This window comes from Fomitopsis serialis, assembly GCF_022376445.1.
Source record: "Fomitopsis serialis strain Sig1Antser10 chromosome Unknown B0H18scaffold_14, whole genome shotgun sequence".
Taxonomy (NCBI): Eukaryota; Fungi; Basidiomycota; class Agaricomycetes; order Polyporales; family Fomitopsidaceae; genus Fomitopsis; species Fomitopsis serialis.
The window spans coordinates 482,119-507,779 of NW_025954974.1; the positions used below are offsets into that span (position 1 = coordinate 482,119).

The 25,661-nt window shown below is 55.9% G+C and overlaps 8 protein-coding genes across 8 annotated transcripts; 6 read left to right on the forward strand and 2 right to left on the reverse strand.

Annotated features, from left to right (window-relative positions):
• Window positions 1–727: 727 nt before the first annotated feature.
• B0H18DRAFT_1116520 (uncharacterized protein) lies at window positions 728–2,103 on the reverse strand (the record flags this gene model as incomplete). The annotated part of the gene is made up of 4 exons (XM_048033440.1): window positions 728–1,430; window positions 1,482–1,665; window positions 1,713–1,928; window positions 1,980–2,103. The coding sequence occupies 4 exons, from the start codon at window positions 2,101–2,103 to the stop codon at window positions 728–730; spliced, it is 1,227 nt and encodes a 408-aa protein (XP_047896614.1).
• Window positions 2,104–4,877: 2,774 nt separating this feature from the next.
• On the reverse strand, window positions 4,878–6,855 carry B0H18DRAFT_1116521 (uncharacterized protein; the record flags this gene model as incomplete). Its single annotated transcript, XM_048033441.1, has 3 exons — window positions 4,878–5,828; window positions 5,878–6,477; window positions 6,532–6,855. 3 exons carry the CDS (start codon window positions 6,853–6,855, stop codon window positions 4,878–4,880), a joined length of 1,875 nt encoding a protein of 624 aa, XP_047896615.1.
• A 2,079-nt stretch (window positions 6,856–8,934) lies between these two features.
• On the forward strand, window positions 8,935–11,004 carry B0H18DRAFT_872320 (uncharacterized protein; the record flags this gene model as incomplete). Its single annotated transcript, XM_048040219.1, has 1 exon — window positions 8,935–11,004. One exon carries the CDS (start codon window positions 8,935–8,937, stop codon window positions 11,002–11,004), a length of 2,070 nt encoding a protein of 689 aa, XP_047896616.1.
• Window positions 11,005–11,342: 338 nt separating this feature from the next.
• Window positions 11,343–12,781, forward strand: B0H18DRAFT_1116523 (uncharacterized protein; the record flags this gene model as incomplete). The annotated part of the gene is made up of 4 exons (XM_048033442.1): window positions 11,343–11,615; window positions 11,666–12,153; window positions 12,206–12,328; window positions 12,376–12,781. 4 exons carry the CDS (start codon window positions 11,343–11,345, stop codon window positions 12,779–12,781), a joined length of 1,290 nt encoding a protein of 429 aa, XP_047896617.1.
• A 2,870-nt stretch (window positions 12,782–15,651) lies between these two features.
• On the forward strand, window positions 15,652–18,675 carry B0H18DRAFT_952860 (uncharacterized protein; the record flags this gene model as incomplete). Its single annotated transcript, XM_048042151.1, has 8 exons — window positions 15,652–15,679; window positions 15,880–16,552; window positions 17,108–17,300; window positions 17,352–17,622; window positions 17,794–17,952; window positions 18,064–18,239; window positions 18,298–18,544; window positions 18,593–18,675. The coding sequence occupies 8 exons, from the start codon at window positions 15,652–15,654 to the stop codon at window positions 18,673–18,675; spliced, it is 1,830 nt and encodes a 609-aa protein (XP_047896618.1).
• A 1,620-nt stretch (window positions 18,676–20,295) lies between these two features.
• B0H18DRAFT_991403 (uncharacterized protein) lies at window positions 20,296–20,801 on the forward strand. The gene is made up of 3 exons (XM_048045058.1): window positions 20,296–20,598; window positions 20,654–20,710; window positions 20,777–20,801. Exon 1 carries the CDS (start codon window positions 20,306–20,308, stop codon window positions 20,555–20,557), a length of 252 nt encoding a protein of 83 aa, XP_047896619.1. The 5' UTR covers window positions 20,296–20,305; the 3' UTR covers window positions 20,558–20,598; window positions 20,654–20,710; window positions 20,777–20,801.
• Window positions 20,802–22,265: 1,464 nt separating this feature from the next.
• B0H18DRAFT_848025 (uncharacterized protein) lies at window positions 22,266–22,842 on the forward strand (the record flags this gene model as incomplete). Its single annotated transcript, XM_048039574.1, has 2 exons — window positions 22,266–22,724; window positions 22,795–22,842. Coding segments are annotated over 2 exons (507 nt in total), but the record flags the coding sequence as incomplete, so codon positions are not given.
• A 1,274-nt stretch (window positions 22,843–24,116) lies between these two features.
• B0H18DRAFT_991409 (uncharacterized protein) lies at window positions 24,117–25,629 on the forward strand. Its single transcript, XM_048045059.1, has 4 exons — window positions 24,117–24,310; window positions 24,396–24,649; window positions 24,718–24,757; window positions 24,830–25,629. The coding sequence occupies exons 1-4, from the start codon at window positions 24,232–24,234 to the stop codon at window positions 25,357–25,359; spliced, it is 903 nt and encodes a 300-aa protein (XP_047896621.1). The 5' UTR covers window positions 24,117–24,231; the 3' UTR covers window positions 25,360–25,629.
• Window positions 25,630–25,661: the final 32 nt, after the last annotated feature.

Sequence of the window (25,661 nt, forward strand, 5' to 3'; positions counted from 1 at the left end):
TAGTGCTTCACACTCTACTACACCACTTTAATAGTACAAGTCAATATAGTGCTTCAATCTACCATACAACCACTTCTAGTATACATCACTGTAGTACATCCCATTGTAGTACATCCAAGTTTAGTACATCCAACTCTAGTACATCACCTCCAACTCTAGTACATCTGACTTTAGTATACCCAACTCTAGTACATCTGACTTTAGTACATCCCATTGTAGTACATCCCATTGTAGTACATCCCATTGTAGTACATCCCATTGTAGTACATCCCATTGTAGTACATCCCATTGTAGTACATTACTACCTAAGCGACAGTAGTGAGTCTGTACTACACCTCATGGCTCATCAGCTATGGCCTCCCCTATGTCGGCAGCATTGCCAACTAAAGGTGCGATCACACTTCTCACATTGATCAATTCCGACTGTGGTATTCGTGTCCGTGCGTCGTCAAGCAAGCGAGAATACATTGCCGCTTGTCTATTGGTGTTTGAGTAGAGATTCCAACGTACAACATGAATGATCACACTCACCTAGCTGCATACGCCTTCGCACCTCGTTCTTCTTCGCTATCATGGTTTCCCTGTGCACGTGTAGCCCATAGCTGCGTGAAATGGTCGAAAAAACGTTGAGTACGTCGCATCTCTTCCTTCACGATCTCGATCTCCTCCCTCCACCTCGTCGTGCGCGCACTCGCCCGAAACCACTCCACGCGCGCGGCTACACAGATTAGATCAGCCACGAGTCCTCTTGAGACGTCATCCTATACTCGCCTTCTAAAACCCATGTCTCCAGGCTCGAACCATGATAGGTCTCATCACGCCAAATCCACGACACAAACTCTCCTTTCCTCCCGGGTTTTTCGTCCCAAATGACAGGTGGTTGGCATTGTTCTTCGAGTAGAGGCTTGAGCGTAGAAGTGGTGTTGGGGCCGAGTAGTTTCAGAACCTTCAACCGGTTCAGCTCGTACTCTCTACGTAGTTCCTCGATCTTCGCTCGCTCAGTGGCTCGAAGTTTGGAATACCGGGTATGAGCCTGTTGACCAAAACTGCCCGCGTTCTGCTGCTTATAGAACGCTTCGAAGTGAAGCTTCTGTCGAATCTTCCTCAGCACGTCGTGCGCGTGTGCATCACGTAGCCGCCTCTCGGCAGAGACAAATCGGTCCACCTGTAAGTTTTGACGAACGGCAGCGGGATACGCCGAAATAACAGGGATCGGCGTGTCTTCCGCGGCGGCGACGGTACTCGTGGGCCACTCGCTTGCATCGAACTGGCTCTCTAGATTTGCCAGAACGGGTCCCATGATGCGGGCGTGCCATATTAACCACGTCTTGAGTTCCCCATCCAACTTCGAACGGGCGTTCTCGATCTCGTTAAACAACTCCGAACCAGGATCACTATCGTAGGCTTTCACTTTCGTCTTCACTGCCCGTCTGCGTCAAGATGGTCAGACGATCAAAAAGTAAGATTCTTGTAGTACTCACTGTTGACGCTCCAAGTCCATCGCGGCTAAGAAGAAATCACCTAAATCACGCCGGGCGTCGTTGTCGTTGGGCATATCCTCCATAGCGCCCGCTTTGCGCTTCATCCCACGCCTCTGTGCGTCTGCTTCACGTTCGTCCGCTTGTTCTCTCTTCAGCGCGGCGAGAATGTCTTGTATTGTGGGTGCTACGAGCGATGAGCGCGAGTTGGAGCACTGTCCGCGTTCCACTCACCTTCGTCTGCAGCCGGTTGATATGGGTTCTTGAGGTCGCTACTACTCGAATCGAAATCCCGGTTCGTCTGCTGTGCGATGTACACGGCTTCCTCCTGCTTCCATTGATCTAGCGGCCGCTTGTTCAGCCGTAAGGTCGCTTCCAGCGTGTCGAGGTCTTCCTTATGCAGTGCATGGTATGATTCGGCTTCTTTCAGTTTCGATTCTAAATGTCGGCCTGCATGATGTCAGTGACGGCAGGTGACACACATTATTTAGTGTGTCTTACACGTTCCGAATGTTAAAACCGGAGTGAGATTTGCCCGTTTCGAACGTGGCGGCCGGCGCCGGCCGGAGGGGTCCGGGTCCACGTTGCAGACGTGGACGTTGCCAGTGATCCGGCCGGAGATCATGCCGGCCGGTTCAGCCTCGTCCCCAACGTTGCGGCCGGCCCTGCCCTCCTCAAATACCACCTCCAATGTTGCGGCCGGGCTGTTTTCACCAGACGTTGCAACACTCCGGCCGGAGCGCGTGCCAGCCCACCCCCCACTGCTCAACGCTCCGGCCGGAGTGCATGCCAGCCCCACCCCCCCTCCTCAATGTTGCGGCCGGCCTGTTTTCACCGGACGTTGCAACGCTCCGGCCGGACTACACCCCGGCCGCCCCCCCCACTTCTGAACGATCCGCCCGGCCTCTTTCACCCAACGTTGCAATGCTCCGGCCGGAGGGTATGCCGGCCGGTCATCCCTCGTTCCCAACGTTGCGGCCGGAGCAGGCAGAATTCAACATTCAAAGCGGCCAGGCAGTCCACACTGCAAACAGTCCGGCCGGTCAATAGATATAGCATTGCAAACGAGCCGGCCGGCCTCAGGCCCTACCACTACAAATGGTCCGGCCGGACTTTTTGCCGGCCGAAAACACAATGTCTCGGGCCGAGGGTATAGCCAAAACTCGGCCAAAGCAGCCAGACATTTTGCCGGCCGAGCTTTTGCTTCACCGACCAGGCAAGCATTGTCTCGGGCCAAAAAGTTGACCATTTTCTCGGGCCGAAGATTTGAGTACTGCCTCGGGCCGAAGAGTTGGGCATTTTCTCGGGCCGAAGATTTGGCCGAAGCTCGGTGAAAACAGCCGGGCTGTCAGATTGCCATATAAGGAAATTTGGTATTGACTGGTAGTACTTCATTGATAGACTATAGTATCAATTCCCTAGTGACCAAAGATGTCTAGTTAGGCCAGGATGTGCAAAACAAGATTTACTCACAGGCTTCTTTGCACAACAAGTTAATCAATTTCTGAAGCCAGTTTTCTTTTCCCACACTGTTTGACTATCTAGGATGTGTTGTTTCAATGCGTAGAGTATATCCCCAACAGGAATAGTCTTATTCTTTGAAGCTGAATGCAGAACATGAGATAAGGGGCATACAGGTATGGTACCGTGCTGAACAATGTTGACTCCTGCAGACAATGTACATTCAAAACAATGTTTCACCATCTAGAATAGTTCATTTCCTCACAAGGACTCAGTTCTCCAAAGGAATAGTCTTATTCACACAAGCTGAATGTGGTACAGAGTTAAGGGGATCATGCACTCCGGCCGGACCATCTCCTATGAGGATGAGGATTGGCCGGCCGGACTGTTACCAATGTAAATGTTTCTGTGGCAAGTGCAATGTGCATGCTGGTACAACATTTCAGTGTGACACCCAGACAGACAATAATCCAAAGTATGTCTCTCACAATATAATGCATATTCACCTTATCTTCATCCCCGAGTTCAGCTTCAAAGAATAAGACTATTCCTTTGGGAGACTTGCTTGTTGCATTGAAATGTGCTACTCTAGATTGTGGAACATTGTGGGGAAAGCATATTGGCTTCAGGAAGTGAACACAGTATGACATGTATACCCATACACCCTTGCCTTAACTCTGTACTACATTCAGCTTATGTGAATAAGACTATTCCTTTGGAGGATTCACTCCCTATGGGTAAATGAACCATCAGAGATTGTGAAACAGTGTTTTGAATGTAGATTGTCTGCAGGAGTCAACATTGTTCAGCACGGTACCATACCTGTATGCCCCTTATCTCATGTTCTGCATTCAGCTTCAAAGAATAAGACTATTCCTGTTGGGGATATACTCTATGCATTGAAACAACACATCCTAGATAGTCAAACAGTGTGGGAAAAGAAAACTGGCTTCAGAAATTGATTAACTTGTTGTGCAAAGAAGCCTGTGAGTAAATCTTGTTTTGCACATCCTGGCCTAACTAGACATCTTTGGTCACTAGGGAATTGATACTATAGTCTATCAATGAAGTACTACCAGTCAATACCAAATTTCCTTATATGGCAATCTGACAGCCCGGCTGTTTTCACCGAGCTTCGGCCAAATCTTCGGCCCGAGAAAATGCCCAACTCTTCGGCCCGAGGCAGTACTCAAATCTTCGGCCCGAGAAAATGGTCAACTTTTTGGCCCGAGACAATGCTTGCCTGGTCGGTGAAGCAAAAGCTCGGCCGGCAAAATGTCTGGCTGCTTTGGCCGAGTTTTGGCTATACCCTCGGCCCGAGACATTGTGTTTTCGGCCGGCAAAAAGTCCGGCCGGACCATTTGTAGTGGTAGGGCCTGAGGCCGGCCGGCTCGTTTGCAATGCTATATCTATTGACCGGCCGGACTGTTTGCAGTGTGGACTGCCTGGCCGCTTTGAATTTTGAATTCTGCCTGCTCCGGCCGCAACGTTGGGAACGAGGGATGACCGGCCGGCATACCCTCCGGCCGGAGCATTGCAACGTTGGGTGAAAGAGGCCGGGCGGATCGTTCAGAAGTGGGGGGGGCGGCCGGGGTGTAGTCCGGCCGGAGCGTTGCAACGTCCGGAGCGTTGCAACGTCCGGTGAAAACAGGCCGGCCGGAGCATTGAGGAGGGGGGGCGGGGCTGGCATGCACTCCGGCCGGAGCATTGCAACGTACTGTGAAAACAGGCCGGGTGGATCATTGGGGACAGTATTCAGGGATGGTGAGGCCGGCCGCAACGTTGGAGACGAGGCAGAGCCGGCCGGCATGCACTCCGGCCGGATCGCTGGCAACGACAACGTCTGCAACGTGGACCCGGACCCCTCCGGCCGGCGCCGGCCGCAACGTTTGAGACGGGCGAATCTCACTCCGGTTTTAACGTTCGGAACGTTAAATCTTACTCAGTAGGCTCGGTGACACACACAAAGGACTGACCCATTTTGAACATCTTCTGTGCGTTGAAATCCGAGTTGTGCGCATCAATGACGTCTTGTCGATGGCCGGGGCCCATTTCCCGCACCGATCGCCCGATGGCATTCATAGCCGCCCAACGCCGCTCGACAGACTCTCCATCGGTATTGCCGACACCAGGTGTGTAGTAGAAAGAAAAGAAATAGCGACACAGTCCCGTGTGTGACGCGAGATGCCATTTTGGGACGCAGCGTCGAATAGCCGGCCACATCTCTTTGGCAAGTGTCACACCAGGGACCGAGGGCATAACCGACGCGATATTCTTCAGCCGCTTCCACCAATGTATGCCATACTTGCAGTTGACGTCGTAAGAGCCAACTACGAGGCCAAGAGAGTGAAACCACCGTAGGCCAGACAGGGTCGCATAATCGACGTTCGCATACCGTTCGCCGACGTGTAAATCGACAGTACCACAAGGAAGAACGAAACCGTGTCGAGTACACGACAACCCAACCTGCCCTGTTTTGATCTTCCCCTTGTAACGGTCAGACAGGGCATTGAACTTGCTACAGGTGGTGGTCTCGTCTTGGGCGTCGTCATAAACCTTCATCTTGTCGAGATAATCGCGGTAGGCTTCACTGTCGACGTAGTACGCCGCTCCGTCCATGAGAGGTGGATCGGCGTGGTCCATCTTCTTATCGTGTTGACTAAGACTAAAGTTACCGTCTTTCCCGTAGTGAAGGGCGTCTTTGTACTGCTCGCCCTCTGGGCGGTTCCGCCAATTCGGATCGATATTGATGTCCGGATGTGGACACGCAGGGCAGCGCAGTGCGAGACAGCCCGGCGGAAGCTTCGTTTTGACGTCAACTGCGAAGCGTTTGAGGGTCTGCAGGTAGTGGAATTGCCGATGAGCCGTCATGAACTCCCGATAGCGATCCTGCCTTATATATCAGCGAATCATCCCGTGACTCCAGCAAGGCACCCACCTTCACGTCTCCGAAGAATGCGTTAGATGTGAGCCTGCGCAAAGTCCCGTAGAAATCGTGGGCAGTGGTCTTCGCCTGAAACGTGAGGTGCGTGAAAAGTCGTAGGACGTGGAAGGTGAACACGGTTTGCGGGCGCAAGAACGACGCTGGCCACAAGCCTGCGTTGCACAACTGGACTGGTCGCTCCTCCACATGTTGAGCTCCGTGTCGACAGTCGCAGTATTCCACAGCGATTGTCTGCACGCCAGTCGTGTGCACGACAGTCAGCTTGGTCGGAGGATCGCCAAACGACGAGGGACAGGGTCGCCCATGGTGGCCGATGGAAAAGATGAAGCCGAGGTCACTCAGCTGTTTGCGCTCGAAAAAACGTCCGTTCCAACACTGTACACGGTGGAGAGGGTTCCAGGTGTGCGCGTCGATTAGGCAGTCGCGACAGAGCATAGGACCGTTGAAGCATTCGGTGCAACGAAACGGGGCGTCCGTGTTCTTGCACTTGTAGCATGGCTTCCCAATGTTTGAGTCAGCCTCGCGTCGCCTAAAAACGTTCAAGAGTTTCTGCGCCCACGTCTCCAGGAAAGCGAACGTAATGGAATGAGCGCTCTAGGAATTCAATCAACACCACATGCGACAGAGGGACAACGAACTGCAACTCACTTGGCCCTGAGGTTTCTTCTGAGGTTGCTCTGTACGATCTTCTTCAAGCGCTGAGGGTTCAAGAAACTCGTACACTGTTCGATCGGGGGTGGCGATGTTCGTGCCGCCGTTGGCCATTGTTTCGAGCAGGGATGGTAATGGTATGTCGTCCGCGTGGGTGGTGCAGCCGCCGCGCTTCTCAACCCGCATGCCTGGAGACAAGTATTCGATTGTCTCGTTACCATTGACGTCGACAGACAGTGTGGCCGGACCATCGGGAATAAGCTCGCCGCCGTCGTCCACATAAACATAGTCTTGCGTCTTCTTGCGCTTGGCTCGCGGCATGGAGGGTGTATGGAGCAGAATCGGAGCGAGGAGGGACGTTGAAAGAGTACGATACGTGCGTCACAACAATGGCGGGCCACAGAGCTGGGGGAATCAGAGCGGCAGGGTTGGACGAGTGGTTGCGCAGGGCCACTGGCGTCCCAGGGCGGACGTTGCGGGTGGCTAACAGTGCCGGTCAAAGCGAAGGGTCTGGTTGAAGTCCAACGTGGGGGGTGGCGATCGGCTGCGTTCACGTGTGAGTCGACATACGTTAACAGACACGGAGCACAATGTGATCATTTGAGCCGGGGCACAACTCTATTTGCAACACAAAACCGCGTCGAGGGAACGCGTAGACAAGGCGAACCAGGCGACGAAAATACTTACATCTCACGTGCAGGACATCTCGTCTCGCACAACGGCACCTTCACCTCTCGCCCACTGTAGCCACCTGCATCAACGGCTTCAGGGGTGATGTTGAAGTAGGGATAGACAGCAGGATCAGTTTAGGTTAACATGACGAAGGCACCAGTGACCCACAGATGGCGAGAACAATCTCAGTTGTCGTGATCTTGCCTCCCGTCGAATCTTAGACCTTGCGGAGTACCCGTCGGCGAGCTCAGGATGGAGCATAGACGGCCTGCGGTCCCCAGCACGGGTAATCGGGATCCAGGGCGTGAGGATATGCTCCCCGATCTCGGTATACATTAGCCCCGTTCATGGTGATACAAAGATGGAGAGACTCACATAGATCGAGACAGTCATACGCCCGTAGTTGGCGAGCTGGGGTATCAGAATCTGGGTCAACGAGAAATAACGTACCAGACAGGGGACAGACTCAGTCCTCTCATGGATGACCAAGACAATTCCTATGGTGGGCGTAGTTGCGAATCATTGCGCGTTTGGCACGGCTTGCGGACGATAGTTGGCGGCGAGCATCTCGAAGCTTGGCTGGGTTTACTCGACTGCTCGTCTGAGAGCAGGAGTTCGCCTGCCCGGACATCAACGCATGGTCGAAACCAAAGCGGACGTCCGAGTTGCCTCACATGGGAAAGACGGAAGATGGGCGGGGGATGGCGCCCGACGGGCAGGCAGACGGCGCGACGAGAGTAGGACAGGAGGAGGATGAGGAGGCGGGCAGGCCAGGTGCGGGCGGTAAAGTGGTGAACGCGGTCGCCGGTCAAGCAGTGCGAGCGCTCGGGGTGAGCTCGGTGTGGTAGACGCTTGCCAGGCGCTCCGACAGCCACAGTCGCACTTAGACTTACATCTTCCGCTCGCGCTCGAAACGGCACTGCGTTCTCTCCCCCTGCTCGCTTCCGCTCTCGCTCCGAAACCCCTGAGGGATCGTTCTGCGGCCAGGCAAGATTTCGATCTTCCTGCGCGAACGTGGCTACGGCGCAGTAAATCTGCTGCCGGGCTCCTCGTTGGGCACGTCGACCTGAAACTGCAAGACGATTCCCTCGCATTAAGACGTGTCGTGTAACTTCAAGTGTCAAGGCATTGCCGGGTCAATACTGCGTGCGTTGATCTTGACCTGTGAAGGCAACGCGTGCCTGCACAGTCCGTTGTTTAGCAAACACGGCCCAGGGGTGTCATCCTCCCTTCCTCAAAGTACTGCCCCGCACCCACTCCGGACTTCTCGCCGGCGTGTCAGGTAGTACGCGTGAGCCTTCTTGATATTTCTCGCCACCGAAGGCTGCTGACGCGTGCACGACTGAGGTCAGCATTGCTAAGATTTGACAAACCCGAGAACGCGTGGGCTTTCTCTCAGACGACGCCTTAGAATTGATACAACGCGTCACAAAGGTGCGGAAGGGTCCTCAGATCTTGTCAATGATTCTGACATGCGATGTTGGTCCAGCCACACGGTCCACGGCGCTGCAACTACTCCGCCGGAGTTGCGTACATCGGACGCAGTATATTGGTATGCGGCCTATGCGCTTCCTTTAATTCGCGGAATCGACTAATGTGCCGCACCGTAGCTGGGTCCAATATGGCCGATGCTAATCTTCACCGACGCATCCAATTGTCCACCTTCGTGCTCAACCCCTCCCCCGAGTCAGGTATGACGTTCCGATGCGGCAGATTCTTCTCTGGCTAATGAACGCAGAGAGACGCTCTAGCTTGGGGCCCTTCGATGCACGCTGCGCTGCCGACGCAGAAGACCATTGCAATATCATTACGACACCGTGGATGGACTGGATCCCCGAGTTTCCACGCATTGCGGGCCGGGAGATCGTCACGTTCAGGGATGGTCTCTGGGGACCCCAGGAGTACACCCGCTGGCCGCAGATGTACAACGAAGGCTGCGTCCACCATGCCTGTATTCCGACCAGGCACTCGGATTACGCACCCGGGAATCAAGTGTACGATGGACTCGGCTATGATCCCTGGGAGGAATCGCCGACTTGTGGTGTACTTGGATTTGGATACCTGAAGTCGGACGTGTTGCAGGAGCTGCATAAAATTGCGGCGCGCACCATCATGCAGTACGAGCAGGCCGATTCCTTCGTGCGGCAGCGCGAGGACATAGGATCCCATCAATCGTCTGTCGATCGACGCCTGGGCGGCATGCTGTGCCTTCTCTTGAGGAACGCCGTCGACCGACTTAGAGCACTGCCCAGCACTGAGCTGCACACGTTGGTGACAGCGAGGATGGCTCACCGCCTGATCCTCGAACTTGCGGGTCTATCAGTGTATTACAGCATCGTCGTCCCCCGCGTCGCCCACGTGCACCCCCTTCCGCGCACACCATTGAAGGTACTGGGTGCTTTTGTTCGCAATGACGCCGCCGCCCAGCTGCTCCATCGTGTCGGTGTGCCCTTCTGGTACATTCGGCCATGGTCGGCTGACATCTATATCCGCAAGGTTGTGAAGCCCTGTCATTGGCAGACCGAGCTCAGTGACGAACCTGCTTGGCCGCGAATCCCCAAGAGCTGGTACGACCCGGACGGCACCCATCAGGACCCCTCACGCTGGACGCACCCATCCGTCATCTTCGTGAGCAACCTTCTGTGCTCCTCGGCATTGCCTCGACTCCAGGTACTCGCGCGGCCTGACGGCGTGGAAAGCGACGCTAAGAGGCACAAGGGCGATGACGCCACCAAGCCAATTATGGCAGGTCCTCAGGTTCCACCGCAGACTCGCAACTCGAAAAAGAGAGGCAAACGGGCGCGGGGGGGTCGAAGAGGGGCCAAGACACCAGACTCACATCCCGCCACAACGTTCGAGGCGCCTCCCTCGGATCTTGTCAGGCTCAGTCCTAACTGGACTGCTGCCCTGTCCGATCTGTCGCCACTCCCGTTCCCCCCTCCTGTCGCCCTCGAATACTTCTTTCCCCCTCCCTTTGTCGTGTACCATGCGGAGACTCAAAAAGCGCGGTACATCCACAACTTCACGCGGATTCGTGAGTATTGCAGGCACCGTCTCGTCGACGCCGCCATCAATGGGACACCCTTGCGTATCGCCGATTGGCGTCATGTGCTGCATGGCGATTATCGTCTCGACGATCACGACGAGAAGGACAAGACGGGACAAGAGGTTCAAGCACCGGGTAATCCGCCGTCGTCGGATTCGCAGAAACGTAGCTATCTCTACGAGCGATCGCAGTGCGTGCGTCGGCTCTTCGCCAAAGGCGGCTCGCTGCTTTCCTACGACGAACGGAACGTGTCGTCGTATCGCGGGATGAAAGTCACTCTCGAGGCCGCCAAAACCAACCACATGTTGAAGACATTGGTGCTTTGGGAGCTCTACGAAACCAACTGGCGTTGTGAGTTGCGCGCCCTCGACAACCTCCTCGTCGACCATTCGGACGACGCCTTTCGCCAGTGGGAACGTGAGCAACGAGTTGCTGAAGTGTGGCGCTCCTCGCTTCATCAAACCGCGTTCTCGGTCGTCGATGTCTCCTCCCCCGCCTTCTGTTGGACACCTGCAGGCGAGGAAGGTTGGCAGGGTCGACGAAGGAACCTTCAGGCTCTCTTGCGGGTCATGAGTGCGTGGCCACAAGTGCCCGAGATGGTGCGAGCAAACGCCACCACCATAGGGGATTGCGACGATGCAGGGCACTTCGACGCAGTTGAGGCCACTGCACTCAAGTTCTATGTCAAAACCTTCGCGTCGAAGTTTGACCGTCTGCCATGTCCTCCCGTGCAACTCGTGTCTCCCCCGTAGTGTACCATTCGACACCGTCTCCCTTCCGTTCTCCAGTACAGTGTGTAATGCGACGACGTAATTAGCTACCCCGACTACCATGTACATATATAGACAGACGTACTAAGCGAACTTATGGCTGATACGGGTGTGGTGGCCCCGACGACGCTTTGATCGCCCAAAGAGGATAAGTGGCTCAACCCTGTTTGGTGGCGTTCCTGTTACCTCGATCGAATTCACCGCTGACATTGTGTTGCTTTGTTGCTTTGTTTAGTGGTGCACCTGGTGGCCCTCGGCGAGCACGCCAACGTATATAATGTGAGTGGCACGCCCGTCCCTCCCCTGGTCGCTCATCAATCATGCCTCGCCGAACATCCGCTCCGAAGTGTTATACCTGCATCGTCGAACCCAAGCGCGGCATAGACCAGCACTCATGGTTGGTGAAGACAGCTGTTGATGCCTGGAAGGCTGCCGGCCCGAATGGCAACTACAACCAGACCGCGAGGACAGTCGCCGATCAGTTCGCCGCACAGTTCGACCCCAACATCTTGGCGACGGTCGAGGAGCCCAACAAGCCACCTCGCCTTGAGACGGAAGAAGAGTGCTTTGAGCGGTGCGGCGCGCGCAGGAGGGTGCGTTGGGTCTATCCTGGTCATTCACGTTCGTCCCTAACTGCTCACAGACGAAAATCGTCAAGTGGATGGAAAACCACCGCGCCTGGATTCAAGAGCAAGTATCTTCGACTCCGCGTCTCCTCGAGCTCCCTACTCCACCTACCCAGCAGTCCCAGAAGCGCCGCAAGCGAGCCAAGAGTGCGCGGGACCTCTTCAAACGCGCTCACCCTGAGGTAGCCAAGGCTGCCAGGGAGGCAGCTACGGCGAATGGGGTCACGGTGGGAGCGGAACTCTCCAGAGCAGCCGCGATCGCTGTATCGGAGGCCGCCAAGCGCATGCAGACTGAGGATCCGGAAGCGTGGGATGTATTCGAGCGTGCGTCTGCAGCGTCAAAGCGGGAAATGCGCGAGAAAAAAGGCGGAAAGGGCAAAGGTAAAGCCGGAGGTGAGGACAGCGAGAGCGACGGCGAGGAGAGAGACGACGAAGCCGGCGAGGACGACGAGGGAAAGGACGAGGACATCGCTGAGAGTAGCCCCAAGGTGGCACCGCTCGAGGAGTAAGTTATGTCCTTCATGATGCATGACGAACACGAGTTGACATCCCGCAAGGATGCAGAGCCGTATTAGATATACTGCGCATGCGTCCGTCGATGAATGGGCCAAAAACTCCGGCATGGACGTCTTCGTATACCTCGGGTGGGTCGATGCTGAGGGACGAGCAAGGAAATTCACGTAGGTGACTGGCTGATGATCAATCCTCCTTAGCTAACATCCTGCAGTGCTAGTGCCGGCAAGGGAGGACGTGACGACTTATCGACATACATTAAGAATGAGCGCATTGCGGACAGAATGGACGCATATATGCTCAAGACGCGTGATCTGGAGCTGCGACCGGTGAACACTCAGATGGTCGCTGGGCCTGCAGGATCATCCCGACCAGTCCCTGCGCCCGCGGGCCCATCGGAGCACACCGATCCAGTTCGCGACCAAGTATCTCGAGGCACATCGGAGAGTTCAACGATCGTCGAGACTGTGGAGTCCGGCCACTCTGAACCCGCGGTCGACGACCAACACGCGCAAGAGCCACAGCGTGTCGCGTCACCTCAAACCAACCCGGATGAACGGCTCGATAGTGGCGACGCTGCCATAGCACCGAGCCCATTCAGTGGAAAACCTCGCTGTTAACGGTACAGCCGGAGTGCATTTTGACCGTTGCAAACGGTAGAGCCGCCTCCGGCCGGAGTAGTCCGGGTCTACCGTTAGCAACAATGCACCGCTTGCAACAGGCCGGCCGGGCTTTTGGCCAGGGTAATGTACCTGTTGTAAACAGTCCGGCTGTATAGGCAACGGTCCGGCCGGACCCATACAACATCACTGCAAACAGGCCGGGTGGAGGGCAGGGTTAGCACATGCAACGGAGCGGCCGGCCGGTCCACGTTGCAAACAGAGCGGCCAGACTCAGGCCCCACCACTTCAAATGTTCCGGCCAGGATAAAATCCCTTCATTGCAAGCGGACCGGCCGGAGTGAAGTCTATCTGGTCCAGAATGGGTTGGCCAGCCTAAACAAACTGACTCCACGAACAGGCCGGCCGGGCAGGAGTTGTCCTGCTTCAAACGGTCCGGCCGGTCACAGCCCCCTGGGGGCTATTGAAATACTATATGTATTATGCACCTATGGGGTATACCATCATTAGTAGATCACAGCATAATTTTCCCATGACTTAGGGATGCCTAGTGAAGCTGTAAAACACAAAACAGCCCCACTGGCTGGCCAAATTAACTGGCCAGAGATTTCACTCACCCAGGTTTTTGCTTTACTGGCCATCAAATTAGCCAGGTTGTCCCTACAGGGCCAAATCAATAGGCCGGACATTTCAAAACATTGGCCAGGCATTTTAGTTCATTGGCCGAAGCTTTGAATTCACTGGCCGAAGCTTTTACTTCATTGGCCGAAGCTTTTACTTCATTGGCCGAAGCTTTTCTTCACCGGCCGAAGCTTTGGATTGACCGGCCAAAGCTTCTACTTCACCGGCCGGCGAAAACAGCCGGTGCTCGGCAAAAAATGGCCGGCCAGTGCGCAAAAATGGCCGGCCGGTGGGCAGAACCGGCCGGGCTGTTGAATTACTATATGTGGAAATGTGGTATTGTCTGGGAGCCCTTCATTCATAGAGTCTAGTATTGATTTCCTAGTGTTCAAAGGTACATAGTTAGGCCAGGATATGCGAGACAAGATTTACTCACAGGCTTCTTTGCAAAACATGTTATTCAACTGCTGAAGCCAATATTCTTTGCCCACACTGTTTGACTATCTAGAATGTGTTATTTCAATGCATAGAGTAGATCCCCAAAAGGAATAGTCTTATTCTTCGAAGCTGAATGCAGAACATGAGATAAGGGGTAAGGTATAGTATACATGTCAAACAATGTTGACTTCCTGCAGCCAATCTACATTCCAAACACAGTTTCACAATCTAGAATGGTTCATTACACACAAGGAGTGAGTCGTCCAAAGGAATAGTCTTATTCACATGAGCTGAATGTGGTACAGAGTTAAGGGGATCATGCACAGGCCGGACCATCTCCTATGAGGATTGGCCGGCCGGACCATTACCAACAGTGGGTAGATGTTTCTGTGCCATTCTTGATTGCCAAACCTTGTGGGCAAAGCATATTGGCTTCAGGATGTGAACACAGTATAACATGTATACCCATATACCCACCCTCACCTTAACTCTGTGCTGCCTTCAGCTTGTGTGAATAAGACTATTCCTTTGGAGGACTGATTCCTTGTGGGTCAATGAACTATTCTAGATGGTAAAACACTGTTTGGAAAGAACATTAGCTGCAGGAAGTCAACATGTATACCATACCTGTATACCCCTTATTTGTTGTCCTGCATTCAGCTTCATAGAATAAGACTATTCCTTTTGGGGATCTACTCTATGCATTGTGATAACACATTCTAGATTTTCAAACAGTGTGGGCAAAGAATATTGGCTTCAGGAATTGAATAACATGTTTTGCAAAGAAGCCTGTGAGTAGTAAATCTTGTCTTGCATATCCTGGCCTAACTATGTACCTTTGAACACTAGGAAATCAATACTAGACTCTGCGAATGAAGGGCTCCCAGACAATACCACATTTCCACATATAGTAATTCAACAGCCTGGCCGGTTCTGCCCACCAGCCGGCCATTTTTGTTTTCGCCAGCCGGTGAAGTAGAAGCTTCGGCCGGTCAATCCAAAGCTTCGGCCAGTGAGAAAAAGCTTCGGCCAGTGAGAAAAAGCTTCGGCCAATGAAGGAAAAGCTTCGGTCAATGAATAAAAAGCTTCGGCCAATGAATTAAAAGCTTCGGCCAATGAACTAAAATGCCCGGCCGATGTTTTGAGATGTCCGGCCATTTAATTTGGCTGGTGGCAGCTTCACTAAGCCCCTTTAAAATGTGGGAACACTATGTTGGGCTCCATTAGTGATGGTCTTACATATACAATCATTCAAATCACACTCTGTATCATAATACAATAGGCCGAAGGTTTTTGAATGCCCTCGGCCAGTGTTTGCATGGCTGGCCAGTGAGCTAACAGCTCAGGCAATGTGATAGGGCATGCACTGTGGACATATAATACATGCTACTAGTAGGCTGTTCTAAGGGAGTATGGTCTATTGTTGACTGGCCCAGCCAATACTGGGTCACAATACTGTTGCCCGGCCGGACCGTTACCAATGGATGGTGCCACTGCCCGGCCGGACCGTTACCAGTGTGGAGTGCTAGATTATATGGCCTGGCTAGCCTGCTATCAATGTGGAAAAATGGTCCGGCCGCTCCGTTGCCAGCTAGAGATGATGCAACCCGGCCGGTCTGTTATCAGCCAGGGAGCATGTGCTCCGGCCGGCCCATTGCAACTGGTGAACTATGCACTCCGGCCGGCCCATTACAAATGAAGGATCCCATTTCCCGGCCGGTTCGTTACCATAGGAGAAAGAGTATCCCGGTTGATCTGTTACAATTAAAACCCCTTATTGCCCGGCCGGTCCGTTGCCAGCAAGACACTAAATGGCCCCCCTGTTCAGACAGAAAATAGGTGCCCTAGGGATACACCGGCCGGACTGTTTGAACTGGTTTGAGATACGCTCGGCCGGCTTGTTTGAAACCAGTCCGGCCGGCCTGTTTGCAACAAGGAAATCACAGCTCCGGCCGGAGGCGGCTCTACCGTTTGCAATGGTCGAAATGCACTCCGGCTGTACCGTTAGTATCGAGTAGGTACCACTGAATAATGTGTAGCACCATCAGCGGCGATCGTCGAGACTGTCAATGCCAGCCACTCCGAACCCGCGGTCGACGATCAGCACGCGCCAGAGCCACAGCGCGTTGCCTTGCCCCAAACGAACCAGCCAGAACACCTCACTGGCGGTGTGGCTGTGACCTCATCGTCGGCGGATGAGGTGCCTACTGTGCACGATGGCAAAGCGGCGAGTGGCGAGGAGGAGCCACCCAAGGACCCCCACGCCAACCTGGAGAGCGTGGACGCACCCGACCCTCAACTACAGGTCCAGCCACACCCCACGCGCGATGTTGGAATCACTGCAAACGCTGCGGTCAGCCCCACGACGCGCGATGACTCTGCGGGCGCCGATGAGGCTCATGTCGCCGACGAAGATGTCCATCAAGGGGGAGACACCGTCAACACGAATGCACCCCTTCTCGACATCGACAGCGACACTGGAGCTCGCGATGGAGCCGCATCTACTAAAGTTCGCAAGGGTCGTAAGAACACCAAGAAGCCCAAGGGAAAGCAGGTCGACCACCCTAATCAGCGCAAGCAGGCGCCTCAAACCGATCCGGCCCCTGCGAGCTCGGCTACCCCTGGACAGTCCGCGAGCCGGGGAAAGAAGAGGAAGGAGGTCGACGCTGGAGACCAGGTCGCCGAGCCGAGTACTCGGCCGAAGCGTGCCAGGTAAGTCCCTACCCTCACGGACGACAATCTCGCTAACGGTAGCTGCAGGCCGAGACGTGACTATGCCGCTATGGAACGAGGGGAGACATGATCATTACTATGGTTCGTCATAGACATGTTTTGGTACTTGGTTTGCGTATGTGTAACACTGTAGCCGCTGTGACCGTCGTAGAGAGCTCCATTACCTTGCGCCGCCGCCTTGACCTTACACGTTGTTCGACCGGCCCCGTTTTGGTTCGCCGTGCCACCCAAACCACTTCGGGCCACTCTCCTTGCGAACAATAGCCTCGCGTACGTAGTCGGTGGCCCCGGCGTGCCGAGGAGTATCAATTTCCGCCACACCGACGCTTTGACCTTCTTTAACTTGTCCGCATTTGGTTCGTGCCACCAACATGACCTCGGGTCACTGTTCTCGCGAACAATAACCTCGCCGCTGATAAAGGTGAGCCGTCTGCGTCTCCCCGTGAGCCCCAGTCCCCGCGATAACTTCTGTCCAATGCCGCCACCCACGCCGAGTCCTGCTCCCCGAGCGAAGATGCGCTCGTCGACGTCAAGGGCCGCCATTGCGTCGGCTGGTCCATCCTCGACCCCTTCGGGAACAAAGGACACGAAGGATGCGCTGGACAGCCATCTTAAAAATTTCGCGCGCGAGCTCTCGCAGCCCGAGGTCCACGAACTAGTTTGTCGACATCGCCCGTTCAAGCAATTACAGTACGACTCAGAGAATGTGGCAAGATGGGTTGGAATTGTGCGTTTCGCTCCCGTTGCCCCATACATACCTCACTGATTGTGTGCATAGTGTACCCAAGCTAGTTGCCCGAAGGCACGAAAAGTCCAATACCTGAGTGATCCCGTGGGCGCAGACGAACGCGCGCTGATCACTCGGATGCGAGACGTCCTACAGCGGCTGCGAGCCACTGAGAGTGCACGCAAGAGGTACGAGAAGAAGAAGCCCGCTACGGGAGGCAATCAAGCTGCCGAACAAGACCATCAGCTCAAGCTCTATGCTGACGAGGAACGACGATTGCATGCCCAACGGACCCAATTGGACCGCGAAGCTCGCAACTTCTGTGAGCAACGCGATGTGGAGCCTCACATCGAACACAGGCAGCTCGCTCCAAACCACTCTGACCAGCGTGCGTCTGTACACATTGAGCATCACCGTCCCTTGAACCTCGTCGGCCCTCCTCGGCCACGACTTCCTCCGGGGACCACGCAGCGCAACCCCACTCAATTTGCAGCGCTACAAGACGTAATTGATGTGGAAGAGTCGTCAGACGAAGAGTCCGAGAACTCTGCGTCTTACTGGGAGGCGCTGGATGGCCCGTTGCCACCGCCACAATTCAAGAAGTTACCTCGCAGCGAACCACGGCCTTCCGCTCCTGTGGTGCAACCTCAGAGTGCGTTGCGTCGTCGCGCGCCGCCTACCTCGTCGCCTGTGGCCCCAAAACGTGATCGCCCCATCCACACTGGGCCCCACATTGACGACGATGTCATTGACCTCACCGTAGATGACAGTGACGATGATCCTTCAATCGGCTTGCATGAACCATCCTCTTCGCATTCGGCCATCCCAACGTCGTCTCCTGTCCGAACCTCATCTCCGGTGGATCCTCGTCCCAGTACGTCGCGTGCGCGTTCGCTGTCTCTGGAGGAAGCCCTCGTGGTCGTATGGGCATATGCCAAGGTGTGTTACTCACAATTGGGATCCTTCGTAGTACCCTTACTGATCGAGTATTGTACAGGATGGCGAGCCACCAGAGCGCTCCGAGTTCGACTTGAATGCGCACAGGGTCTCCTTCACGGCGATCTGTACAGCGTCTGGCCTCGACCTCATGGACCCGATCGCCGTGTGGCTCAGTCCCGAGGGAAAGTGGCGCTATATGCACGTTGAGAATCTCATCGACGCTCGCTTTCGCCTGCGCAAAGGCGATTACGTGGTGTGGGCGAAATGGGGCCTTCAGGACTTGGAAGACCTGAATTGGTTGACAGGTGCGTTCTTCTCATTGACTATCCTAGTGCTATCTGACGGTCTGGCAGACAACTTCGATTATATCGACGATCCGGAGTGGCCGGATCCTGCTCGCATTTGGAAAGCTCGGAAAGCGCGGTCCTCTGCTTGATGTCGGCAACCAAAATGCTCAGGATGTAGGTCGCTTCCGTTGGTACCGTTTCTGTAGCCCCGCGTTCTTGATCCTTTTTTGTAGTACTGCGTTCTTAGAACGTTTTTGTAGTACTGCGTTCTTAGTACGTGTTTGTAGTGCTGTGTCTCTAATACTCTTTTGTAGTGCCATGTTTGTAATGCATCTTTTGTAGTGCCGTTTTCGTAATGCCATAACTTTAGTGTTGTTTCCCTAGAGCCAAGTTCTTAGTACTGTCTGCTTAGATCGTCTTAGTACCGCTACTGTAGTACTGCTTGGTAGTACCTCCTCGTTAATGCCATCTTCTTAGTGCTGTGTTCTTAGTGCCACCCCCTTAGTGCTGTATTCTTATGGCTGTTTCTGTAGTGCGTGATCTTCATACCATTACTGTAGTATTACTGTAGTGCCGTTTTCTTAGTACTCGTTGTGTAGTGCTGTAATAGTTAGTGCTTATAGAGTGCCCACATTTTAGTGAAGTGTGCTACTGTTAGTGCTGAGTACTACTATTAGTACGTATATAATGCATTATAAATCTAGTTTGCAGGTACTACATAGTACTGGATATCTAGATCTGTGACTGAGGTGGCTCGCACAGGGGAGAGGATGTCCGACTTGCGGGTCTGCAGGTGCTTCGCTGGCGGCTGATCCGCATATAGAGAGCCTGGGGGGGCCATACGCGTCTATTGACCCATATACCCGTGTATGCTAGCACTGAACTCGATAACGAAGTCAACTTCAAGGTCGCGCAGAGGAAGATCGGGCTCGCAGGTATTGGTTCAACACGACTTGGCGAACGCCGCAATCTTGTCAGAGGATCGACCCTTCTGTGGCTTGCTGAGTATGCCAGCGCCCTGCGCTCGACGAGGCAGTTTCAACTGCGGCGAAACGTATGATTGAGCATTACGACGTCGCGCACTACTCACAGCAAAACACCGTATTTGGTCTGTAGAGCCTCTGCGCCAAAGTCCGTCAACTCGGGAGAACGCTGGCGGGCCTTGCATGCAGATCGATCGCTCCCCAGCCGAAAAGTCCGAAGACTGCTTGTCAGCTCCTTCTCAAGCGTCGATGGTCGTCTTCAGGTCCTCCAAGACCGCGAGCGGCAAGCCCGGCGGTGGTGCCTAGGGGTAGATCTTACCATGGGACGCGCTAGCAGGCACACTGGACCGGAACGTCGGATCCACATGGGGACTGAGGTGCTCCGCACGCCAGAGCACCCGCAGCACTTCCTCGCGGTCCCGACGACCCCGGTGGATCCCTAATCAAGACCGTGACCAGATGGATATGACAGGTCGCGCGTAGGACTTACCTGCAGCGCATCCTCTAATTCGTGAACGCCGGCATCGGGGCTGGAATCTGGGACGGGGAGCCTCGTTGGGGTTCCGGGCGTGTGCACGATAGATCAAGGTCAACAACGCTGTTTCGGAATGTAAGTATCGTACCGGTGGCTTTCACCGGGATTTTCAGGCGCGGTCTTGAACATTTGATTCGCCCTCGTTGCTCTGCCTTCTCCGAGTCCTAGCGTCGTGGGGAGGTGGTCCGTGAGCACGTCAAGCGTTGACACCGACTGCGAGTCCAGGACGAGGTACTGACGACGTAGATCGTTGCTGGTGTGATGTCCCGCGTCAGCTTCGCGAGGCTCCGATGGATGTTCACCGAAGCGGGGAACCACGCGGTGACAGCGCGCATACGGCGGAGCGCGAAGAGCCCTGCGCTGAGGCTCGCGCCGCGGGTCAGCTCCGGGAAGACATCGGCGGTAATTACTTGGTGGATCCAGAGCCTTTGGGGTTTCTCGCAGTTCGCTGGAGTCCTTGACTTGACGGTTGCTTGGAGAAAGGCTGTCGCCAGTCCTCCTCCCGAATCCTGATCTTGTGCATCTTACCCCGCCCCGGCCAGTGGCCGCGTGAGCTAGCCATAGAAAGTATTAAGTACGGCCTATGATGCGTCGCCGCCGACCGCGCACTCCTTGGCTGCATACTACACGGTTCTACCACTCGCTGGCGCACGCATAGCACTGGCACTGGCACCCGGAACTCGTATGTCAACAACGTTCTCTCAGTCTAAGTGTATCGGGAGGGCGACGAACTTGTGCAGTCGTGCTGATGGCAAAAGTGGGTAGGAGTGGGTCCGTGATCGTGGAGCCACCGCACCCAATACCTCGGGCCATGGTCCGTCATGCTCTCTCCTGCGGGTCTTTGCTTCCTCTTCTTTGCGAGCCTCTGAATGGAGGTCCTGCGTTCGAGGAATCCTTCGGCTGACGACCAACCCCGCGATCAGTCTTACCACCAATTGCTTACAGATCTTCCTCCGCGTACGCACCTCCCTTCTCTACGCCCTCACTCCGACTCTCACTCCCGCGCCATCCACGGGCCCTTCTCGCCTCCCCCGGCGCACTCCAACATCCAGCTCATCGCCGTGCCCGACCTTGCAGGGTCCGCAGGCTCGACGTATATCACCGCGTCCTGCACCGCGGCGTGGTGGGGTGGGCCCTCCTCCCTGATGCTCTTCTTCCCCTTCGTCACGCTCTTCGGCGGGCTCCCTCACTTCCTCGCGGGCCTCGTGTGGCTCCTCGCCGCGTGCGAGCTGGCGGATCACTAGATGGCCGCGTGGATCGTCGTGTTAATGATGGTTACGTTGACTCCGACGGTGTTGAGCGCCGTGTGCTGTGCTGGGCAAGTTGCCACCGAGTTCATGCAAGCATCCCTGTTCAACCGCGACTGACAGGGCGCCTTCGCGCGGGACATTCAACACGCGTCAGATGCGCAATGTACGTCTAGATCCACTGCGCGATGCATGCCAACTCTTCGCTCATACGCCAGGTTCCTCAACGGTAGCGCGCTCGCGGCTGGGACAGGTGCGGTGTACTAGTGAGGTAGAGACATGATGGAAGGAGAGAGAAGAGAAGGACGGGGAGGCGGTGACCCGTACATAGTGCGCCGGTCTTATCTTCCGACTTCCTTTCCTATCAGGTTCTGATGCACTCTCCAGTATATACGGCAAGGGCACTGTGCCCGAGCGCTGCAGAATTGTCTCCATAAAGTCAAGCACCGTTTCTTGCACCGGTCTGCACAGTTTCCTAGTATCGCACGGGTGTACCAGGATTCAGGGTACCCAAGGTCTGTACCATGCAACCCCCTACTCCACATATCGTCGGTACGTCGCTAACTCGGTTTGCACATCCGCCGCCGAGCGTGCTGTTCGTACGGAATGAAGTCATCGTGGGCGACTCCCAATGCTCAACGGGGCCGGAAGAACTATAGGTGGGCTTTCATGGCCGGGCAATGCAAACCGGACGGGCTAACCGCCGTGAAGGATCAGAGAATGCTTGAAGCGTCATCGACTATTCGAAGCCTACACCAAGCGGAGGTGCGCTACTTCATTCTGTTTTCCTTCCTTCGCCGAGATTCCTGATCATACTTGATCCAGTAGGGCGAAAAGGTCGGCCGTCCGTTCGGGGACCCGGACCGTCGCGAATGGCATCTTCAGGTCAAGCTCATACTTTCATGCTGACAGCATCTTGATGTTGCCACTATATTAGGGCTTGTGCCATAGCGGAAACACGACGTGCGGCCCAGGCACCGCATGACGACCCAGTTCGCATCTGGGCTTTCGTCGTCGCGATCGACGTCTACCAGCATTCGCAGATCAAGAATCTTGGTGGCTGTGTGAGCGACGGCGACGACTTCTGCGATTACCTCACGAACACCTTGAGGGTCCCTGGCAACCAGACCGTCCGGCTGACGAACGAGAGGGCGACGCGTACACACATCATCGACACCTTCTTCTCCCACCTTATCCACAACCCAAATATCGAACGGGGCGACGCGATTATCATCTACTATGCAGGCCATGGCGACCGCAGGAGCGCACCCTCGAGCTGGAACACCACCGATGGTCGACTGAATATGGTCGAGTTGATCTGTGCGCACGACGAAGGAATGCCAGACGAGGGAGGTCAGCCTATCATTGGCATTCCTGACCGGACGTTTGGGGGCCTGATGCGCCGGCTGGCTCACGAGAAGGGAGACAACATCGTACGTTCACTCGATCACTGTGTTGGCTTGCGCTGTAGTGACGTGAATATTTTTACGCTCGTATCTACAGGTGGCCATCTTCGATTGCTGCCATTCTGGAGGCATGCACCGCAGCGGGCCTCCGAGCGAGAGCACGAGCGAGACGCGGCATCTCTCGACGGAGAGCTGGGTGCCCCGTCCTCCTATCCCCGAGACCCTTGATCAACACATCTGGGCTTGGCAAGACCCGGAGGCTGGTCGTGGTGTCACAATGGTCCCCGTTGCGCCACCTGAGTCCGGGTTCTCAGATCCGGAGGCACGCTCGCATGTCCTCCTCGCGGCGTGCCAACCACACCAGACGGCGCAGGAGCACATCATCGGCGGGATGCCGCGCGGGGTGTTTACATTCCACTTGCTCGCGTATACGCGGATGAAGCACAGGGAGAACCTCACGTACGCGCAGCTCGTGGAGGCACTGCGGAAGCCGGACGGCGTGGATGTATGGAGCTCGGGGACGCTCCAGTTGATGGCGGGTCAGACCCCGCTGTGCGTTGGGCGGAACAAGCACCGACTACTGTTCACGACGGACGAGGCGCCGGGAGCTGCAAGCACGTTCCCCATCCGATATGACAAGGGCTTCCTCTACGTCGGAGCAGGCTCCCATAACAACGTCGTCAAGGGCACGCTGTTCGTCGTGGAGATTCCGCCCGCGTTGCAGGTTCGCCTCAAAACGCGACACGTCGTACTTACGGCGGAGAGCGTCGTTGACGAGGAGTGCACGGTTGGGTATGGTACGTCTGGCAGAGTGCCGCCGGAGATCCGCCACACGCTCGAAGGGAAAGAGGCTGTGGTCTCCACGTCCAACTTGTGGCTGTGGGCAGGCGTCAACGGACGCGCGCGTTTTTTTTTGAAGCGCCAGTCTATACCAATACTAAGTACATAGGAGAACCGGTCAGGCCACCCGCCGCCTGCCCGGGCCACTGGTGAACTGGGGATTTCGCTAGTTCGTTGGTCACAGGTCACACCCTGCGAACCTATGGTCGAAACGTTACAGTACGCTGACCGGCGCAGTGATCTCCGGTCCGATCCCTGTGAGTCCATTTGCGGCCGGCGGAGTGCTACATACGTCGCTCCTGCGCTCCGTCTCTAGATGGTCGATGTGGCGGGGTGGTACGCGCCTTTAATACCTCAGAGACTTCTTGTCCCTCACATGAACAGTCATCTCAACTTATATATATCCCTGTATCATCAGTGTGCCGTCCCCGAGTGCGCCATGCCCTCCACAACCATCGTACATATTGAGGATTGGCGCGTTCCGGGATTCGGGCCGAGGAAGACATAACCGAGGCGAAAGAAGACCCATCCCATTCATCGAGCATGACTCTGAGCGCGCTTCCGCGTCCGCAGGCCAAAGACGTCGACGCGTCCCTCTCCCTCCCTCCTGCTCGGTCCTCCCGTCGCCCTCGCTACGCGGCGCGTCCAACGACTGCCATTGTCTTCAGGGACGCCCACGCCCACATAAATAGCGATGCCCAACTCTAGCTGCGGCGCGGACGCCGACGTCCACATACGAAACTCGGCCTCAGGAGGAGGGTCCAGCTTGCGCAGTAGGTCCTCGCCCTTGGCCTGGGGGGCTTGCCGACGCCCCGCCCTGATCGAACCCCACTGATCCCGATCGTCTGTACCCCGCAGCGTCCCCCGCAGCCACACCACCCCGCCTCGTCAGGCTCCCACCCCACCTCCGACGCAAGGCCGCCGCGTGCACGATGGACGAGGACGACTCCGGATGGGAGGCAGACTGGGAGGCCGAGTCGCGCGCGTCGTCCGTCGCTCCTATGCGCGTCGAAGCGACTGGCGACGGGCGCCATGGCCCACTCCGTGGCCACGCCGGCAGGAAGGAGGGGGCGCAGGACGTGAGCATGCCCATGATGGCTCACCCGCCGATGGTTTACGCCCCACCGAGCCGGCCATACACCCGCCCGTGCTCCCCGTGGACGTCGCGCGTGACATGGAGGCGAGGCAGGAGGAGCGACGCGTCACAGCGCGCGTCGAAGGTGCGTCCCTATCAGTTAATGTGCAAGACCCTCCATATGTTTATGTCCGTACTGCATCTGCGTTCGATGCAGAGGAATGCCTCGCGCGACGGCGGCGGCTCGAGTCGGGCCCCGGCACGCGACCGCGCCTGCGCAGGTACAACCCCGACTACCTCCTTGCCGCGCGTCGGTGGCACGCCCAGGACCGTCGTGGCTCAGCGCATTCTTGGAGCCTCTCGGGCGCGACGACGGAGCTCTACGCCGAGGGTGCCCCCGTCTGCCAACATTGCCTCCTCAGCATCAACTCGCACCCTTCCCCCGCCCACGCCACCTCCCTGCCCGAAGCCGACTGCATCACCTCCCTGCCCACCGACCCCCTCTCCGCCCTCGCCTCCCTCTCCCTCCCATCGCCGCCGCCCCCGAACCCCAACCTGTCCCCTGCGGACTGGGAGACCGTCTACGCCCACCTCGCGGAGCACCGCGCGACCCTCGCGCACCTCCAGCGCGCCGCCGCCGACGCGGAGCGCGCCATGCTCGGCGCGTGGGCCCTCGTGGAGGAGGTCGTCATGCCTGTCGTGCGACGCCAGCGTGCGGGCTTGTCGGCGGAGCGGTGCGGAGTGTGAGCGAGTCGGGTGTCGCCTTGCAGCGGAGGGGTACCTTGGGGTGGTGCTCGATACGAGGGCGGGGAAAACTGCAGGTGTGGTGAGGGCGCGATCGGACTTGGCTTCTTGGAACGAAGGAAAGAAATGTGAATGCGTGTGTACGATGGCTGTAGCATGACGAGGCAACGTAACGCAAAAGGTTGTAGCGTGTATCATAGCTCGATTGTCGGCTCGTAGCGTGAATGGTGTATTATACTGTCTTGGAATGTATTCGTGCTTTCGAATGTTCAATTGGCGGGATGCCGCGGACTGGGTGCAGCGTC